Source organism: Tetrao urogallus (assembly GCF_951394365.1).
Source record: "Tetrao urogallus genome assembly, chromosome: 6".
Classification (NCBI taxonomy): Eukaryota; Metazoa; Chordata; class Aves; order Galliformes; family Phasianidae; genus Tetrao; species Tetrao urogallus.
The window spans coordinates 26,155,958-26,173,139 of NC_136819.1; the positions used below are offsets into that span (position 1 = coordinate 26,155,958).

At 34.8% G+C, this 17,182-nt stretch overlaps 1 protein-coding gene across 1 annotated transcript in view; it reads right to left on the bottom strand.

Moving 5' to 3' along the window:
• Positions 1 to 17,182, bottom strand: part of UBR1 (ubiquitin protein ligase E3 component n-recognin 1) — a gene marked incomplete at its 3' end in the record, with an annotated part of 54,768 nt that overhangs the window by 6,460 nt on the left and 31,126 nt on the right. Inside the window, exons 28-40 of the mRNA XM_079536714.1 lie at positions 15,727 to 15,908; positions 13,745 to 13,950; positions 12,653 to 12,746; positions 10,202 to 10,354; positions 9,695 to 9,792; positions 8,951 to 9,041; positions 7,654 to 7,802; positions 5,502 to 5,557; positions 5,196 to 5,292; positions 4,560 to 4,627; positions 3,069 to 3,219; positions 1,849 to 1,936; positions 313 to 446 (exon numbers count right to left, since the gene is read on the bottom strand). Coding sequence (XP_079392840.1) covers positions 313 to 446; positions 1,849 to 1,936; positions 3,069 to 3,219; positions 4,560 to 4,627; positions 5,196 to 5,292; positions 5,502 to 5,557; positions 7,654 to 7,802; positions 8,951 to 9,041; positions 9,695 to 9,792; positions 10,202 to 10,354; positions 12,653 to 12,746; positions 13,745 to 13,950; positions 15,727 to 15,908 — 1,567 coding nt within the window. The remainder of the gene's footprint in view (positions 1 to 312; positions 447 to 1,848; positions 1,937 to 3,068; positions 3,220 to 4,559; positions 4,628 to 5,195; positions 5,293 to 5,501; positions 5,558 to 7,653; positions 7,803 to 8,950; positions 9,042 to 9,694; positions 9,793 to 10,201; positions 10,355 to 12,652; positions 12,747 to 13,744; positions 13,951 to 15,726; positions 15,909 to 17,182) is intronic.

Consider the following 17,182-nt stretch of genomic DNA (forward strand, 5'->3'; position numbering starts at 1 on the left):
CAGGCTATTTCTCAGATCTTATAATCTAAGCTCCTAAAATGCCTCAAATTTCAAAATCTTTGTAGCCATAGATGGTCACTACCAAAACACCACTGATAGTTCAATATTTGCACATGTTCAGAAGCAATTTTTCCACGGAAATCCTAGACCACTCAACTTCCCACATTTTCCTTTCATACACAAGTTGATCTTTCCCTTTTAAGTCTTATTAACATTATCTACTGTTGAGTTATTGTGAACATTAAAAATTCCTTCACACCAATAACAGAACAAACAATTTCAACAAGGATACATTTGCTTTCTCATGTTTACCTTGTAGTAGCTCCTCAGGTGGAGAAACTCCCAGCAAATAATGAAAAAATAAAGCAGCACAACGAAGATAAGGCATGATGCCTCTCTTAACACAATCCCACACAAGCCAGCCTGGAATATCCTGACTAAAGCAACTGTAATACACAAATGAGAAATACCTGCAGTAGTTTACAGTGCACATCTTTAGAATACTTTCACATTTTGTCTAGAACTGCTACAATGTTAGCTATGTACAAAACAAAGCCGCCCAACTTCAGACAACTCTGATTTAAACTGCTCAATACAGCATGGCATAATACACATGAAGTAACTAACGTATATCTGCAGCTTTTTTATTACAGAAAACCAGTAATTCTTGGAATAACAGCATTTTTCCATGCATTCAGAGCTCCAAATGCAATCCAAAAGGGTTAAGGAAGAAAAAACTTAAGTAATCATCACATGCAGCAAAAATAACAGTTGGAAATAATATGCCTCACATTTCATTATGTTATAAAAACTACAACACTATTCTTGTTATTTTAAACTATCCTAGTCCTACTTCTGGAAAAAAAAAAAATACTGAAGTGATAATTTTCTCAGAAAAAAATTAACCACCACTAACTACACCTTTATGTGAGCAGGATGATGACAAGCATTGTCGAGGATCTGCTGAGAAACAACAAGTAAAGCTCCATCACAGACCATTTCAGAATTACTATTTTAAGTGTTAAAGCATGGCGGGATCAGGAGGTACTGCGTATACAGAAATAAAAACGCTAACAGTTTCAGCCTGAATTCTGGCATTTAATTCTGCATTTGAACGCTCCAAAATACACAGCAACTATGATTCTAACACATGCATGAAAAAAAATTACTACTATTTAAACACAAAATTTTTAATGTTCAGAAATTTAGTCTTAAGACTTTCAGACACAGCAGCATTTTCAACCCTTGAAAAAAAAAAAAAAATCCGCATTTGCAACTAGCTTTGGTGAAGTTAAGTCACAGCAGGATTTGTAGAGGCTGCATCCACTTTTCCTACCTTCTTTTTCATATAGATACTGAAGCACTTAAGAGCTTCACTACACAGAGGATAATAGCCAACGAAAAAGTCCAAGACAGTACTAATGTTCAAAAAAATAACTATAATTAGCTTTACACTTCTCACCTTTTCTTTTGTACTAGAAATATATGTAGTAGAAAAAGCGTAAGTAAAAAAATTCAAAATAGTCTCACATTTCTTTAACTTGTAGTTTGCATGTACACTTCCCTCCAAGATAAACATAGGTAACTTCTCATTCTTAGTGTAAGAATTTGCCCCGTTGCCTGCAAGTAGCAGGCTTTTTAATGACACCGGTTCCTTTCTCTAGTTCCCTCTTCTTTCTAAGTTTCAAGAGTACTGGAAACAAAGCACAAGGCATTGTGCTGAACTCCCCATATGAAATGTTGTTTGAGGCTTTTTTCGCCTCCTCATTTTCTTTGTTGTTCAGGTCACTCTCTGAGGATTACTATGTTTCTAGGAAGACACAGTACTGTAACTGAATTGTTACTTACCCACTGGTGTACTGACAAACTTCTCTACAGAAAGCCTGTGCAGAGCATGCTTCCTCACTGTTGTCATATGATCGAGCAGTAGAGGATTCTGGACACACAAACATGAATCGTAATGTAAATGCACTTCATTTGTGACTTTTTAAGTAAATTGAACTTTTTTTCCCCCACTTTATTTTGGTTCTTTTCCATTTCTTATTTTTAATCTAATGAACGCCCTCCTAAAACTGCATGCTACAATAGATAATGATTACTGTCTCACTGGCACACTCATGTAGAAACAGCTTTCTTCATGTTAACTTTACAAGTTATTGTTCTGTATGGATTAAGTTAACAGGATTTTTTACTTCTTGTATTCCTCCTTCTGTCATGCTCAAGTAAACAGGAAGTAGTAGCCAGAAAGCCTGTAGGTTACTGATGTTTTTCAACAGTAGTGTGAAATACTGGGTGTATAATCAATGACTTCACAGATGTTACAGTTATGAAATATACCAGAGAGTTTGGCTACGCAGTTATTATACCAAAACAGAACAGATATAATGCTTACCCATACTCTGGGCTCACTACGAAACTCCTGAGGAGAGGATCTCCAGAAGAGATCCTTCCCCACTGGCAGTCAGCTCTTAAATGGGTCTAGGAGAGGTACAGCCAGGCTCCACCCTTTCCAGCAGCACAGGTGAATTGCCTTCACCTCTGCTCCCAGGGCTGATTCATTGCTCACCTCAGGTGATCAATCAGAGGTTCAGGCCATGATTCAGCAGTTCCCATACACTGGGAAAAGTAAAAATTCCTCTTAAGCAGTTTATAGGATTCCATATCCTGGCTATTTAATAGTTTGATGGGTAAAGGAAAGTATTTCCAAAATCCATACTGATTCTCACTGTACTGCTCAGAGTGCTGCTGTTGGGCAGCGCTTTGCTTTTCCTGCAAGAAGTGGAAGAACGTACGTTCCAACACTGGAATGATGGACTTGATCAGTAATTACCCTCACTTTCTTATGCAGAACACACAAATGACAAAATAAACGATCTGAAAACGATGTAGTGCTACCTTTCTGTTTGTTTCAAATGTAACAATGTTTATTTCTACCTAGCAATGAAAGCTGTTAATAAAAAGAAAGTTCCTATCTGGAAGATGTTAATCATTACTAGCAAAAGGTTCAACCACTACTGTTAAGAAATTCTGTGAACTGCTGAAATGATACAACCTAAATACATCCCTACCTGTTGCTGAAGAGATAACAATTTGTGTCATGTGTGCTAGTGTTGTCAGATGGAAGAGGTAGAGGTGGTTATAGGCTGAACTAATTGATGAAGGTTGCAAGTCTACAGCATCCTCCCAGTATAAAGACGGAAATGATAACACAGCTCCCACCTACAGTGGAAAGGAAGCAGTAAATATTCAAGTAACAGAAATTTATTAATTAAATGGGTAATGTAAAAGACTTGTATCATCACTATACAGTTATATTGCATTCCTGTAGTCAATTTGACATCATTTATCTTGCTGGTTTTAATTCTATATATATAAACTATATATATAGACACTATATAAAGCAAAAACTTCATTGAAAACAAGTTGTCCCACTAGCACATAGGGAACAGATACAGCTTCACTGTACTTGTCAAGAAAGCTTGTCTGCTTCCTAGAAAACTTAGTTTCTGTTCCATGTAAAAAAAACAGAACATTGAACAAGTGTGAGAAAGGAAACCAAGCATTAGAAAGATAATGAGGGCAAATTATGTTTTAAGCTAGAAAAAAACTACATAAGTTGCTCTGAATGTAATGCCTTATTTATTTCCATGGAAACTACAACAGAGAAGAAAAGCACAATAACACTACAGATAGAACAAATTCTCAGCTACAAAACACTTTTCAACGCAGTCATCACCACCAGCTATGCATTTTCACCAATTATGAACCAGAGTGCACCCACATCCACTGGTTTGTCTCCATAAACATTCACTAAGCATCAATGAAGGTCAGCAGGTGCATTTTTTTCCTGTGTGAATTAAATTCCACACCTTTGCTTCATACACAATCCCATGTCAGATGCCATTTTGTCACATTGCCCCTCTGCTGTCATCTGCTGCATGGCAACAAAATGCCATAGAATACTGGCAAAATGGTTCAGTCTTTACTGTCATACCATCTGCCTCTGATGACACTGGTCATCATAATAAAATAGGAGGCACTACTTTCAGAGTGGTCCTCATATAATATTTTTATTATGAAAGAAAGAAGATGCTGAGAAATAGTATAAAGAAGTATAGTATAGTATATAGTATAGTATAGTATAGTATAATGAGAATGAACATAAACAAATGAAAAGGTATGAGGCCTATTTGGACAAAAGGAAAATGAGGGGACCACAGTCTGAGAAAGGGTACTCATGCTTTTTTTCAGGTTTTGATAGCGATACAGGTAGTAAAAAGATGGCTGCAATTACAAATATGAAATTCAAACAGAGTGAGATTGCAGAGACACAAATTAGAAACAGCTGAACTAAGAGTAAATACTTCCACATCACAGAAGTATACAATAATTTGCTTGTATAGAGCTATCACACAATCATTTAATTCATGCAAGTGAAGAGTCAATGCAGGTTAAAATCACAAAAATCTAGGTTCTAAAAAACAAAAAAAACAAACAAAACAAAACAAACAAACAAACCAAAAAACATTATTACTGAAGAATAAAATGAACCTCCTTACCAAAACGTGGAACATATCTACTTCTAAGAGGGATGGAGTGTCTTCTGTTTTAAAGTTTGGTAGAAGAACTGCAAAATAGAGATATTAATTATGCATCTCACCATCAACACTAGATGCCTTGCAATCTAGCAGAACCCAAAAGCCTGTACACATAAGCATCCTGCTCAGTGGAAGGCTACTTAAAAAAAGAGTATTCACAAAAGGTCACCACTTTCAGCATATTGGCAAGAAATATGAAAAACAGTTCTCTCTGAGACTCTTAAGGTATCTTAAACTAGAATGCAAGTAGCCTTTCAAAAATACTAAACAGATTAAGTCTAACAATTGAGAAATATGTGATTTGTGGCCTTGTCTACCTGTTTAGTCTTTACAATTTGAGTAATTCTGAGCACTGCCATCTGTAAACATTAATGCTCTAAGTAACTCCAAGGCCTGGGTAAACTGCCTTCAAGGATTTTTTGGAACTTCAAATGATACAGGGCTGGCTCTACTGATTGGAACTACTAATTAGTTTATGTCAAGCAGCAAAACTTTGTGATGTAAGGAAACAGAGAAACTGAAGTTAGCACTGTTTTCAGTATCTATCTTTTCTTTCTATGTTGTTTTAACTTCTGCAACACAAAAGGAACACAATACCTCCTAGAAGACGAACCAGATGTTTCTGAATCAGGACCTGTGGTGATGTTGTTCTCTGAGCAGCTGCAAACTGCACTAATGCTTTAAGGCCACTGTGCTAGAGCACAAGAGAAAATGGTTGGACAAGAAAATGATACTAGCAAAATAAATCCTACTCCTACAAACAGGAAATGCATTGACAAGTGAATTAAATATGAACTTCCATGTAACACAGAAACGTTTTCCAGAACATTTTTGTTATCAGCCTGAACTGTATTTTAAGAGATAAATCTCAGAGGAATGCATCACATATCTACTTGCCCATACCTGTCTATTTTGTAGAGATCCAAATAAAGGCTTCCCCTCTGTTTCCAAGAGGTTTTCTTAAAATTAAACACAGAAAACATTACTTTGTTCTACAGGAACATAACATTTCTGTTTGAGTTACACATATAAACACAATCAAGTGTAAAAACATTTCTTAGCATACATCCTTCTTAAAGCACAGCATAATTTGATGAGCAACTTGCTTAGAATTCTCTTGAAAAATCCAGCATAATAGCATCAAAGGATTTTTATGTAAAAAGCTGTAACGGGTTTTTCTTTTTCTTTTCCTTAAAGTCTTCAGACCTTTCTAAGATTTAAAGGAACACTGCTTCATTGAATGATAATAGGATATAGGATATTTTATAGATTTAGTTGTACTTTCAGTTACTCTTATACAATGCTCACAAATATCAAGGTATGTTAACAGAGATGCTGTACAGCTATCTTGTCCTCAAATTCACACTACTTCATTTGATCGTAGTTTAATAAAAACCTTGTAAAAACACATCTCCCAAGTTAGAACACAATTCACATTCCCTCCCCAAGCACGTTGGTTCTGGAGAGATAGTAAAGAGAAAATAATCAAAAAAAAAAAAAAAAAAAAAACCACCAAAACAAGCAGCTAAATGAACTTAATTGAGTAAAAAGACATCTAAACGAATGCTACTATGTTTTAGTCACCTCAGAGATGAACTGGTAAATTTCATCTTACCAAATATATATATTTATATATCTTTATAACTACATATCATATCATTATATTAATATATACACACATACATATATATTTTAATATAAAGAAGTGCTTTAACTTAGCACTTCTATACATCAGTTTAATATGCAACATGTAAATCATTTGTATTTTGAAGTTACATGGCCCAGCATATGTCAGACTATCATATCAGCCTCTCATATGCTATAATCCTTGCCTGGTAATGCATCTAAATCTTATACTTCTTTCATATGTTTTTGATATCACATGTGATAGAAGCTATTACATAGATACCCTTGTTGACAAAAATTTACTCTTGACAGCCACCAAGGCTGGTGGCTTTTGGATTTATTTATCTTTGAGATAAAATAAAAAACAACCTATGCAGCATTAAGTGCATATAAATACAGCTGAGCGGCTTCCAGTCCTCTCCTAACCATCTGCACATTTGATAAAATTCAAAATAGCTGTAATTAGCTTTTCTGGCTATTCCTGCCTTCTTCCTAGTGCTCCTACAAACCTTCTGAACTCCTGACATTCTAGCTGAATCAAGCGAGCTACGAAATCACAGTAGACTACACTTGTACTTCAACAGCTTTGTCAGAAGGAAAACTGGCATACTTGGCAAATCATTCTTATGGATATGTAGAGTTACATTTTCAATGCCTGGAACACAGTTAAAGACTTCTCTTGACTCTCTCCCTGTCTGAAAGCCACTTCTGATTTAGGTACAGCTCCATGTCTATAGTGCCATCTTTGTGCATACAGCAGACAAATGAAGCAACACTGACCACTAAGCAGGTACATTAGCCAGAAAAGGCAAGTATTTTTAGACTAATAGGTTATTTTGCCTTCAAAAATAGATTCACATGGTATTAAAAAAAATACTCTAACACGTTTTTAGCAACTTCAGATTACAGAAAACCACATTTGTTCTACAAATTGTATGAGAATTTTTCAAGAATAAAGACAAACAGAAATAATGAGTTCTATCATGTAGATCATTCAAGAATGATTAAAGATTCTGAAGTCTTTGAAAAGTGTTTTTGAGTAAAATCTGAAAAAGGAACTTATGTTTCAATAGTAATTAGATATTTGGCTACACAGAAGATGCATGGCATTTCAATCATCTTCAGCAGCTTTGCAATCGTTGAAGATGCTTAATGTTACAGTTCATAATACAGCTCTTAAAGATTAAACTCACCAGTGTTAGCATTACATATGTAAATAGCATATCTATACAGTATCATCTAACAAAAACATTCTATTCTTTATACCAGATTAAAGATCATGTGTTACATGTATTAAGAATTAACCTATATTTTTCTTATATGGAACTATCTTTATTGTACATACATCCAGACTGTATACGTTTTTATAAATCAAACGGCCTTAAGAGTTTTGAACCATAAAAAGTAGTAAACCCAAATTATACTTTACCTATACACTGGATGGTAAAAGCACACGTGCTCCAGGTCATCATAGGAATCCGATAATCAGCTTCATTTGGAGCAACTTTCAGTCCAACTCTATAAATGGTGGTTGCAAACAGAATAAGCATCTCCTTGATACTGCTTGAGTATTTGGCCCTGCAAGAGTAAACCAAGATAACTTCAGCCTGCACTATTAATAGTGCTTGTTATTTATGTCAGTCGTTTGCTAACAAAGTCAAGACTATTTATGAAAGAATTGTTAAAATACAAAGACCCTTCCTAAAGAGGGGGAAAAAATGACTAGCTTTCAGTACTACTTTCTTCATGCCTTGGCAAGGAAAAAATAGCAGAAGCAGAAAAAAAGAACTTTCCTGCACTTAAGCAGTGCAAGGAATGCATTTGATTCTCACTAACTTTTGTTTTCCAAGTACTCAAATCTCATTTTGGACCTCCTATTTTTTCCTCTTTTTTACTGCAAATAATAAGAGCCATGATAAAATAGCAATAAAATGGAAAAATAGATAGGGTAAAATAGAAAGAATAAGAGCAACTAGGCTGGAGCCAACCAGGAAGAAATCCAACTCCATCCAACCTGGCCTTGAGCATATCCAGGGATGGGCCATTCACAGCTTCTCTAGGCAACCTGTTCAAGCACCTTAATGTCCTCTGAGTAAAAAAAAATTCTAACATTAATCTAAATCTCCCCTCTTACAGTTTAAACTTTTCCCTCTTGTCCTATCATTATCAGACTGTAAAACTCAGACTTCCTCCTGTTTATGATCTTATGTCAGGTAGAAGTAACAGTAGTAGAGTACTTGATTTAAGAGTACTTGATTTAAAAGAAGACAGCTAAGGACACTTCAGAAGCCCCTACCTATTTGCTTTGTTTTGATGGGAGAGAGCTTTTGTCCACTGCAACAAAAGTAGACAAGGCACCTCTGAGTAATCTGTATTAAATTATTTTATCTAAAACAACTGAAAACTACCCTGAAACACACATATAGCAGGAAAGTTAAGGCAAGCAGACATTAAGTGACTTGTCTAGAAGCACAGAAAGTGGCCCCAACGACTGGAATTCTGAAATAGAAAACTCAGTTTTGCACAAATAAATCAAACACTGCCAGGCTAGGTTTGATCAAGAGGTTCATCTAGGTCTGTATAGAGCTGATATTCAATGAATACTTAGAGAAACATACAAGTAAGCCTGTATTGAGATTGAAAAAGCGAATGTCTTCCTTCAATATAAATCCTGAAGTTTTTTAGATTATTTCATGGATAATTAATATAGCCAAAAAAGCACTTACGAGGATTGAACTCCAAAACTAAGGATAGAATGGAATTCCAAAGCTGAGTTCCCCAATCCCTTGTTGACAAAAGTTGGAGCATTTTGTTGATCTCCTTCCAGAAGAAATCAGATCCAAATTAAAACACAAATAAGTTATCATTTTTACAGCAGTCTAACAGAAGACCTCCTTGTTAACTGGTTTGAAAATAATTGTAAACAGACCTCACCAGCCAAGATACTCTACTGATACTTCTAACATTTCTATTTAAAAATGTGAGGATTAAAGTAGTGCTTTTTCTTTGTTTTGAAAAAGGAGAAAAAAAATACAGCAAAGCAGATGAAAACTTTCCTGCATCATAGGATGCAAGGAATATATTGATTCTTTGTAACACATGTTTCCTGAATATTTCATTCTAACCCCCTGAATTAATTTTTTCCTTGTTTCATTACAAACTCTTCAAGCAAAAACTTAACTTTGAGTGTTAACAAGCATCTATCCTCCCTAAGTTATGGAATTTTCTTGTACAGGGAAGGCAGAAATGGTAACAAACCAGAAAACTGGTGAGAACACCCCAAAATAAAGCTATCAAGCTCTGAAAGCCCTATGACTTCAATGCCAGCTTTATTTTACCCTGACTTGACTGAGAGCAAAATTGCCCTAAATTTTAAGTTTTCTTGTGATATTACGTAAAACATGTGTATCATACTTAAAACTGGTGTATTAGATATCCCACAAACAAGCTCCAAAATGAAGATAACAAACCTTTCGCATTTTTCACACTGTAGCCTGATATCCTGACTATGATGGTTTCCAGCCACCTGGCTAGGGAGAGAATTTGAGCTACTGCCTCTGCATCCTCACTGAGAGAAGAAATGGAAAGCAGTTGTTACTTTAACACTGAAATAATCTTTATGAAGTCTTTAAAAATAAAGGACGCACAATTAAAATACAGTATTAAAATACAGTACCTCAGTAGTTGCATACTTTTGCAGGCAAAGTAGTGAGCAAACACAAAGAAAAGCAGCATTGGCCTAAGCACTAGACCTAAATATTTCCTTGTGTGGCATATACTCCAAAAATAGCTTAGAAATGCTTTCAAAAATGATTTTGGCTACCAAAAGCAGCTTATTTGAGCAAGTGGTCAATAAGCAGATAAACAGCCATTTACACAGACTAAGCAGCTCAGCCCAAGATTACCCTCCCAAAATATGAAAAGTCAATCCACCCCAGAAATCACTCTTAAGAAGGCTATGCAGTCTATTAATTCACCTGTTTATTTTTTGAGCCTGCAATGGAACAATGGGAATCACAGTATTGCACAAAGACTTGCAAAGTGGACAAAGATATTCTCCATTCTCTAAGTCAAATATCTGTTCAACATGTAGGCGTTGTCGGAAGTTCAGCTGCATGGCTTCAAAGTACCTAGAACGTTGAAAAGAGAATTACTAGAAAACAGAATTGGCTCAAATGTGACCTGAAAACTAAATTTCACACAATTAAGTCTTATTATCTCTATTAATTCTTTTCCTAATACCTTTCCTTTGATAACTATTTCTTGTGCCTGGACATGAAAATAAAATTGAACCTTTGAATGCTTATATGAACTCAGGCAAAAATGCATCGTATGCCACTCAGTCAAAATAACGGCAGCTCTTCCTTGCTTTAAGATCCTTTTAGATTTATTTTAATGACATTTTCATACACAAGCAGTCCTTATATTCTCTCTTCTTCTTTCCCATCTTCTAAAGATTTAAACACAGTATCTTACATCCCTCATAAGAAACTCATTCAAAATACTGAAATAGGATTCATACATAGTTGTATTTAATTTTAGGAAAATCTATTTAAGATTTAATTTAAAAAATCTATAGCCTTTTCTTAAAAGAAAGAAATAGTAATTTGTACTACAACATCATATGACATTTTGAACTCAAAAGCAAACTGAGAAATACCTATAACGTTTTTACAGGTTTTCTTACATAAATTTGATCCCTTAGTGAATGCAGTAAGTATTCAGATTTCATTAAGGTCACAGTGGCATTGACATTACTGGGAACAAAACAATCCAACGCTCAAATCTGCTTGTCTGACTACAGGAAAGTAAATTCAGTACTAACACTCAGGCTGGACATGTAGGATCTTCAAAACATATGAAATTATCTAACTTCCACACTAAGGTAGTAGCTAGTTATTGTTTTGCTTTGAAGTATTATATCTTAAGAAAAAAATATAATTTATCTAATAAGAAAAAGGTTGTACGCAGGGGTGATTGACAGGTCCTAATGATTACAGAGTATTTATGAAAGCAATCTGTTAACAATCAACAAAAACATACATCTGCTCTCCCAAATTTAAACAACTGTTACTGCAGTAAACGCCTCCTCATATATATCAACTACAAAGGTTCTCTATTAGAGTATTGTGCAGTATTTTTAGGCTGCACAGACACTCTAGAAAGGTGGCAGGGAAAATTTGGACGAATATTAGTAAGTTAGAATGTCTGTTACATAATAAGTAAAAGACTATACTCAAACCTTCTGTGCCATCCTGTATGAGAAGAGCCTGTTGTCCATTTTAATCCCATTTACCCACACAGCAAGTCATCTTTTCTTAAAAAGAGCAAGGGAATTGAACTCCAGTGTTGTACTACTTAGATCTACGTAGATGTGGATCGATCTGCCAAGAGCAGATGTATTATACTCAAGGAACATACTTCTGTATCATTTTAAGTGTGTGCTCCTATCTTCCTTGTAGCATTTCTTTTTTTTTTATTAAAAGTATAAATATAAAAAAAAAAGTGATAAACACCAGAAGTTTAATCAGGCTTCTTAAATTAAAATGGCGTAAGTGCAAACAACCATCAAGAAAATATTTACATTATTTGACAACATAAAATAACTTGTACTTGCATGACCCAACTCTATCTCTTGATAGTCCCTTGGCGGGACTGAATTTCTAGTATTATTTCACAGTATCTATCTTGTTTAGAGTTACTGACCCTTTATGGACTCAAAACACAGAGAATGTTAGCGTCAATCCCTGTGATCTACACAGAAAGCTACAGGAAAACACGATGACTATAAACTGGAAAATGAGCAGCCTGGTCTATTAATATTTCAGACTGTGCTCTAATCCAACACCTTTGGTGTAAATCCCTGGCTCCCTCAAACAATAAACGCCTATTACACTTTTTAATCAATGTACCAATTCTTCTGTCTTACTTTTTATTAAGTTTGTTAAACATGACAGGGGGTAAACTGCATTCATTGATTAAACTATTTGTGTTCTAGTCTAAATGCCAGCTTCTGTCCTGGGTTCACTGGGATTAAGCAGCTTCAACTTAAAACACTGAGGAGACAACAGACTTCACGTGTTTAAGGACTACTGTAGAACACCCATCTAGAAGGCTCCTACCGGTTCTCACTGAACTGAGGAAGAATAAGATCTACTAGATAAAGTTCCTTATTCTTGACTATTTTTAACCCATTGGTTTTATTTAACCTCCTCAGATTCTTCTCTGGGTCATAAAAGGCAACCAAAACCTTTTGATGATGCATTTTCTCATCAGTTGAAAAATTATTTTGTGCCATATTTCATTTTTAGATGAGTAGATAGTTTTCAATTCAATATCCATTCACTATACTGTGTTTTCAATATGCATTTAGAGTTTTTCAGAAAATAGGTAAATTAACAGGAAAAACTGCCATGATCTATCCTTACTTCTGCCAGCAGGCTGCATGCATCACATGGCCACAGCTTCCTGTGTGGGTTCCACATGGTAAGTCAGGATGCATGAACAGAGGATCTACTGTATCTATAAAAAGAACAGAGCAGAAACAAAAACATTTAAAAACAGCAACAATTTTTAATCAATATGAACAGAAAAAAACACCTGTATATAAGACATCAAATTAAAATGGATTTCATGAGCATTTCCAGAGCAATATTTTAACAAAATCACAAGCCTGAGTTCACAAACTACTGAAGACTTTCCACAAGCTAGCAAGAAATCCAAAAGCAACAGTAAACTGGTTAAAAATGGGGTTCATTTGGTTCTAAATGAACAAAGCACTTTTCTAGTCCTTAAATAATACATTTCTTCAACTAACCCACTGTATTTCACAAGCCACTAACATAAACACCATGAGTGAATAACAAAGGGAAGGCTATCTTTTAACTGAATCTGCCTAAATCTTTATAGCATTATCTTAATAACATACTGATGCCTTTGCGCTGCATATGAACCCAAACCGAGATACAATCTTCCTCTTAAACATACCTAAATAATGCTGAGCTCAACAACAGCAGATCTCTAAATCTAATTTGGTGTACTTTTATGATTTTGAACAATACACTTGAATTTGACATACCTAAAAAAACACAACTGAACATGAAAAGCACACTTCCTGAACATGAAAGAACCCTCATCATTACCATATTGGCACTCTGAAAATGTATTTTTCCTATGTTGTGAAAGTTTGCTGTTGTACTTGAACAAAAAAAAAGTTAACATTTTTGCTTTCTTCCTCCTCTGAAGTAACCACTCCCACCAAATCTTTAAGTTCATTTGAACTCCTTGTGAGAATAACTACAGCATTTTCTTATTTGCCAGGGAAAAGTCTGTATCTTCACACACTTCTCATTTTTAAATGTTAAAGCACAGATTTTAGAGCAGTTTAACATTTTTCTTTTTTTTTTTTTTCTTAATAGAAGTGGGTCATTTAGCAATCTGAATGCAGAGTTTAATTCAGTCCAAAGGACATAACGCTAGGAACAGAACTGTTTGCACTCTAAAAGAAGAAAACTGCATACCCCCTGAGAATTCAAGAATTCTGCTCCTATTCTGAGTTAAGGCAGTTGATTTCTGGACACAAGCAGATAATACCATAGCAGCACTTTCCAGCTTTACTTCTTGCTCCTCCTGACAAAGAATACAGGTCAGAACTTCTTTCTCAGCAATGGATGGACCTCGTTTGGGACCCAAAGCAATTCTGGAGTAATCGATTGCTGAAGATACGCTGAAATAACACAGATAACAGATAAGAAGGATGTTTTTTTCCCTGAAGAAACAGACTTCAAAGCATACTGCCACCATCACGTGTTTTATACATAAGTGCTTTACAAAACCAAACAATGGCAAAATGATGAAGAAACATGAATCCTCATTAAAATCTAGTATTTTTTTAAAACAAAAAATGGAAGCCAATTAACACTGAATAACAGAAAGAAATCAGACAGCAGGTCATTCAGGCAAATACATGCAATACAGACTGAATTAAACCTACTGTAATCTTACAGATACAGTAAAATTGTATCTCCCATTCTTGGAAAAAAAAACAAAAAAACAAAAAAACAGCCATCAACATATACAGTAGATCTCTCTACTTTCCCAAACAAATTTAAGACAATTCATAATTTTTGGTGTAAGTGCAGTTTATTGTTGAAGCATCTCTAGAACAGGAGCAATGCATACGTCCAGAATTATGTTGTTGTTAAAACTGTTAAAAATAGTTACTCTTTAAAACTATTCTACTCATATATGATAAGCCATGCTCAAACTCACAAACCTCTGCTTTTTTTTTTTTTTGTTAAAACAATACCCACCCATATTAAAAGAATGTCTGTTATTAGCTGCATTACTAAGGGCCTATCAAAGTATAATCACACTGCAGAAAGTTTATGACATAAAGCTAAGACATTTCTGCATCTGGCTATTTCCACATATGTGCAGCTGCACTACTCTCATTATCCACCACTCATGAATAACAAGGACCCCTTTGATTGTAAATGTCTTTCAATTCCAATTATTTGTCTGCTAATGCAGTATTTTCTCTACAACTGACTCATTTAAAAATATAACATCATAAGTTACACATAAGTTATACATACAAGTTATACTTACCTAATCAAGAACAAAAAACAAAGAAATTTAACACAAGAACTAAAATGAGTGGGTGATAGTAAACCTGTGATTTTATAAAGATGGTAAAAAAAAAAAAAAGTCACATATGATGTTAATACACACTCAAATCAGGATTTACTGTAACAGTTAAGAGGTTTGTCCAATTTTGTCCAATACAAACAATACTGTTTATATATTTGAAGTCTCAACAGAGAAAAAAGAAAAGTTTATAATGCACCTACTCAAGCAGTATAAGAGGAAAAAAAAATTTCTGAGTTGTGTATGACCTCAGTGAGGGCAAATGAATTCTACTGTATTTATTCCAGTACATATAATTACAGAGTAACACAAAATTGAGTTATCTAGTCTGCAAGTTAGCAATTCATTCTCTTGAAGTACCTTTTTCCCTTCTATCAATTTAAACTGAACATCTCCAATATAAAATTAGATTTAAAAAACTAATGAAAAGAAATAACAGCAACTAGAGCTACAAGAAGCATATTTTATTCACTGCAACTTAAACATAACACATAGTGGCTTCCATATCTTTCCAGATATTTAATTTCTCATACAAGGTAGACAGTCATTTCCTGAAGTACAGTGATGTTAGCTAAGTACCTTTCTAATGATATTCTCCAGATAATTACTTACCATTTAAAAAAAATAATTTACTTACAGTTTAATTTATGCTCCTCCATAAAGCAAATCTACTGTTCTAGCATCAACAAGTAACCTAGTTTATGTATAATTATTTAACAGAACAAACAAGCATTGCAGGTGGGAAATTTGAGAAACTAATTTGATGGCTCTACTGTCAGGACTTTTTTGTGGCAGAATCCCATTCAGGTAACTAATATTTCCCCACCAGAACTCTACATCTGCTTTTTCTTACCTTTCTTCTTCCATAATAGCATCTTCTTTCCCCTGTGCCTCCAACGTGTTTTCATAAAGGAGCTTGTGGGTTTCAATGAAATTCCTCTGCAAAGCAGACATCTGAGCCATTATCTTCTGACGATGCAACCTAGCTGCTTCTGCCTTTCTCTTTCGCTCAGCTTTCTCTTTATCCTGAGTACTCTGTGTCTTAGAGTAAAAGAAATCACAAGTAACAGAGAACATAAAATGAGTAGATTCATTTCACAATTACATGCGTTTATGCATTGACATCAAATTACTTAACTGACATCTCTTCAGTGATTTTTATTTAAGTGCCAACACTGTCTATTCAGCAAACACCAAAAGCTCCTCTCTAGTGTTGTTATTCCCACCGTAAGTGAAACTGTTAAGCATCATCCCTAATGTGAATCCTATATATCCCTTTAAGAAGTTTAAGATAATTTTGTTGTGAACTGTCTGCAAAAGACACTGCCAACAAACTGTCACTCTGGTTTTATGGCAGAACTTTATGCATCTGAGGATTGTACTTTCCCCCTACTCTTCTTTACTGTAGACTGGACAACTATTCCTCTTTCAGTATTTTCTCATCTATCATGTTCTCAAGAACTAGAAAGGAAAGGATTTACATAACTTGAAAATGTAGAATTCAAGAACACAGATAAGATACATGAAACTAAATTCTGATTCAACAACTTTATGCTCAAATTTAATGTCATACGCATAGTTTTCATTCAGGATGCCATTACTTTTCAAGAAAATCAGGAGAAAAAGTTACTCTCTAAGCAGGAGAACTAATCAACTGGTTTCTTACGGTTTCTTGTACTTTGTTTACTTCCCTTTCTAGCTATCACATTACACCTTTCTCAAAAAAGAAACGCAGCACATGCTAAGTTTAGAGTTATACACACAATGACTGCCCAGGAGTTGCTGAGCAGCAAGTTATTGCCAAACAGAATGTGTCAGATTAAACCAGCCTGCTTTTGTACACTAAGAGTAATTAGATTCTCCTATTCAGCTGCCTATTGTTAAAAGAAACTTTAGGACTGCAGTAATCTGTAATAACTCCACTCAACTCTGTCACTTCATCACTGGATTCAGGAGTTACTCTGAGAGAAGCGAGTAAACACTGATGCACAGAGAGAGCAATCACCTAAGTTGGATAGAGAAGACACTACCGCAAATAAAATCAAAGGTGATCAAATCAAAGATAAAAGCAAAAACAGACACAAGCAAATTCCCTTCTCCATTTACTTTCCCTGAATATTCTCACTTAAACTACAAGCACAACAAAAAATACATAGCTGCTGCTAACTCAGTGAGACATGCTTAGCATATTTCTTTTTAATGAATACAAGAATTGAAATCTAAATGCCATCTGTAGGCAGTAGTAGGAATTAATAACGAAATGGCTATTTTTGCAAAATAAAATCATGTACCTCCTTCAGAATGCAATT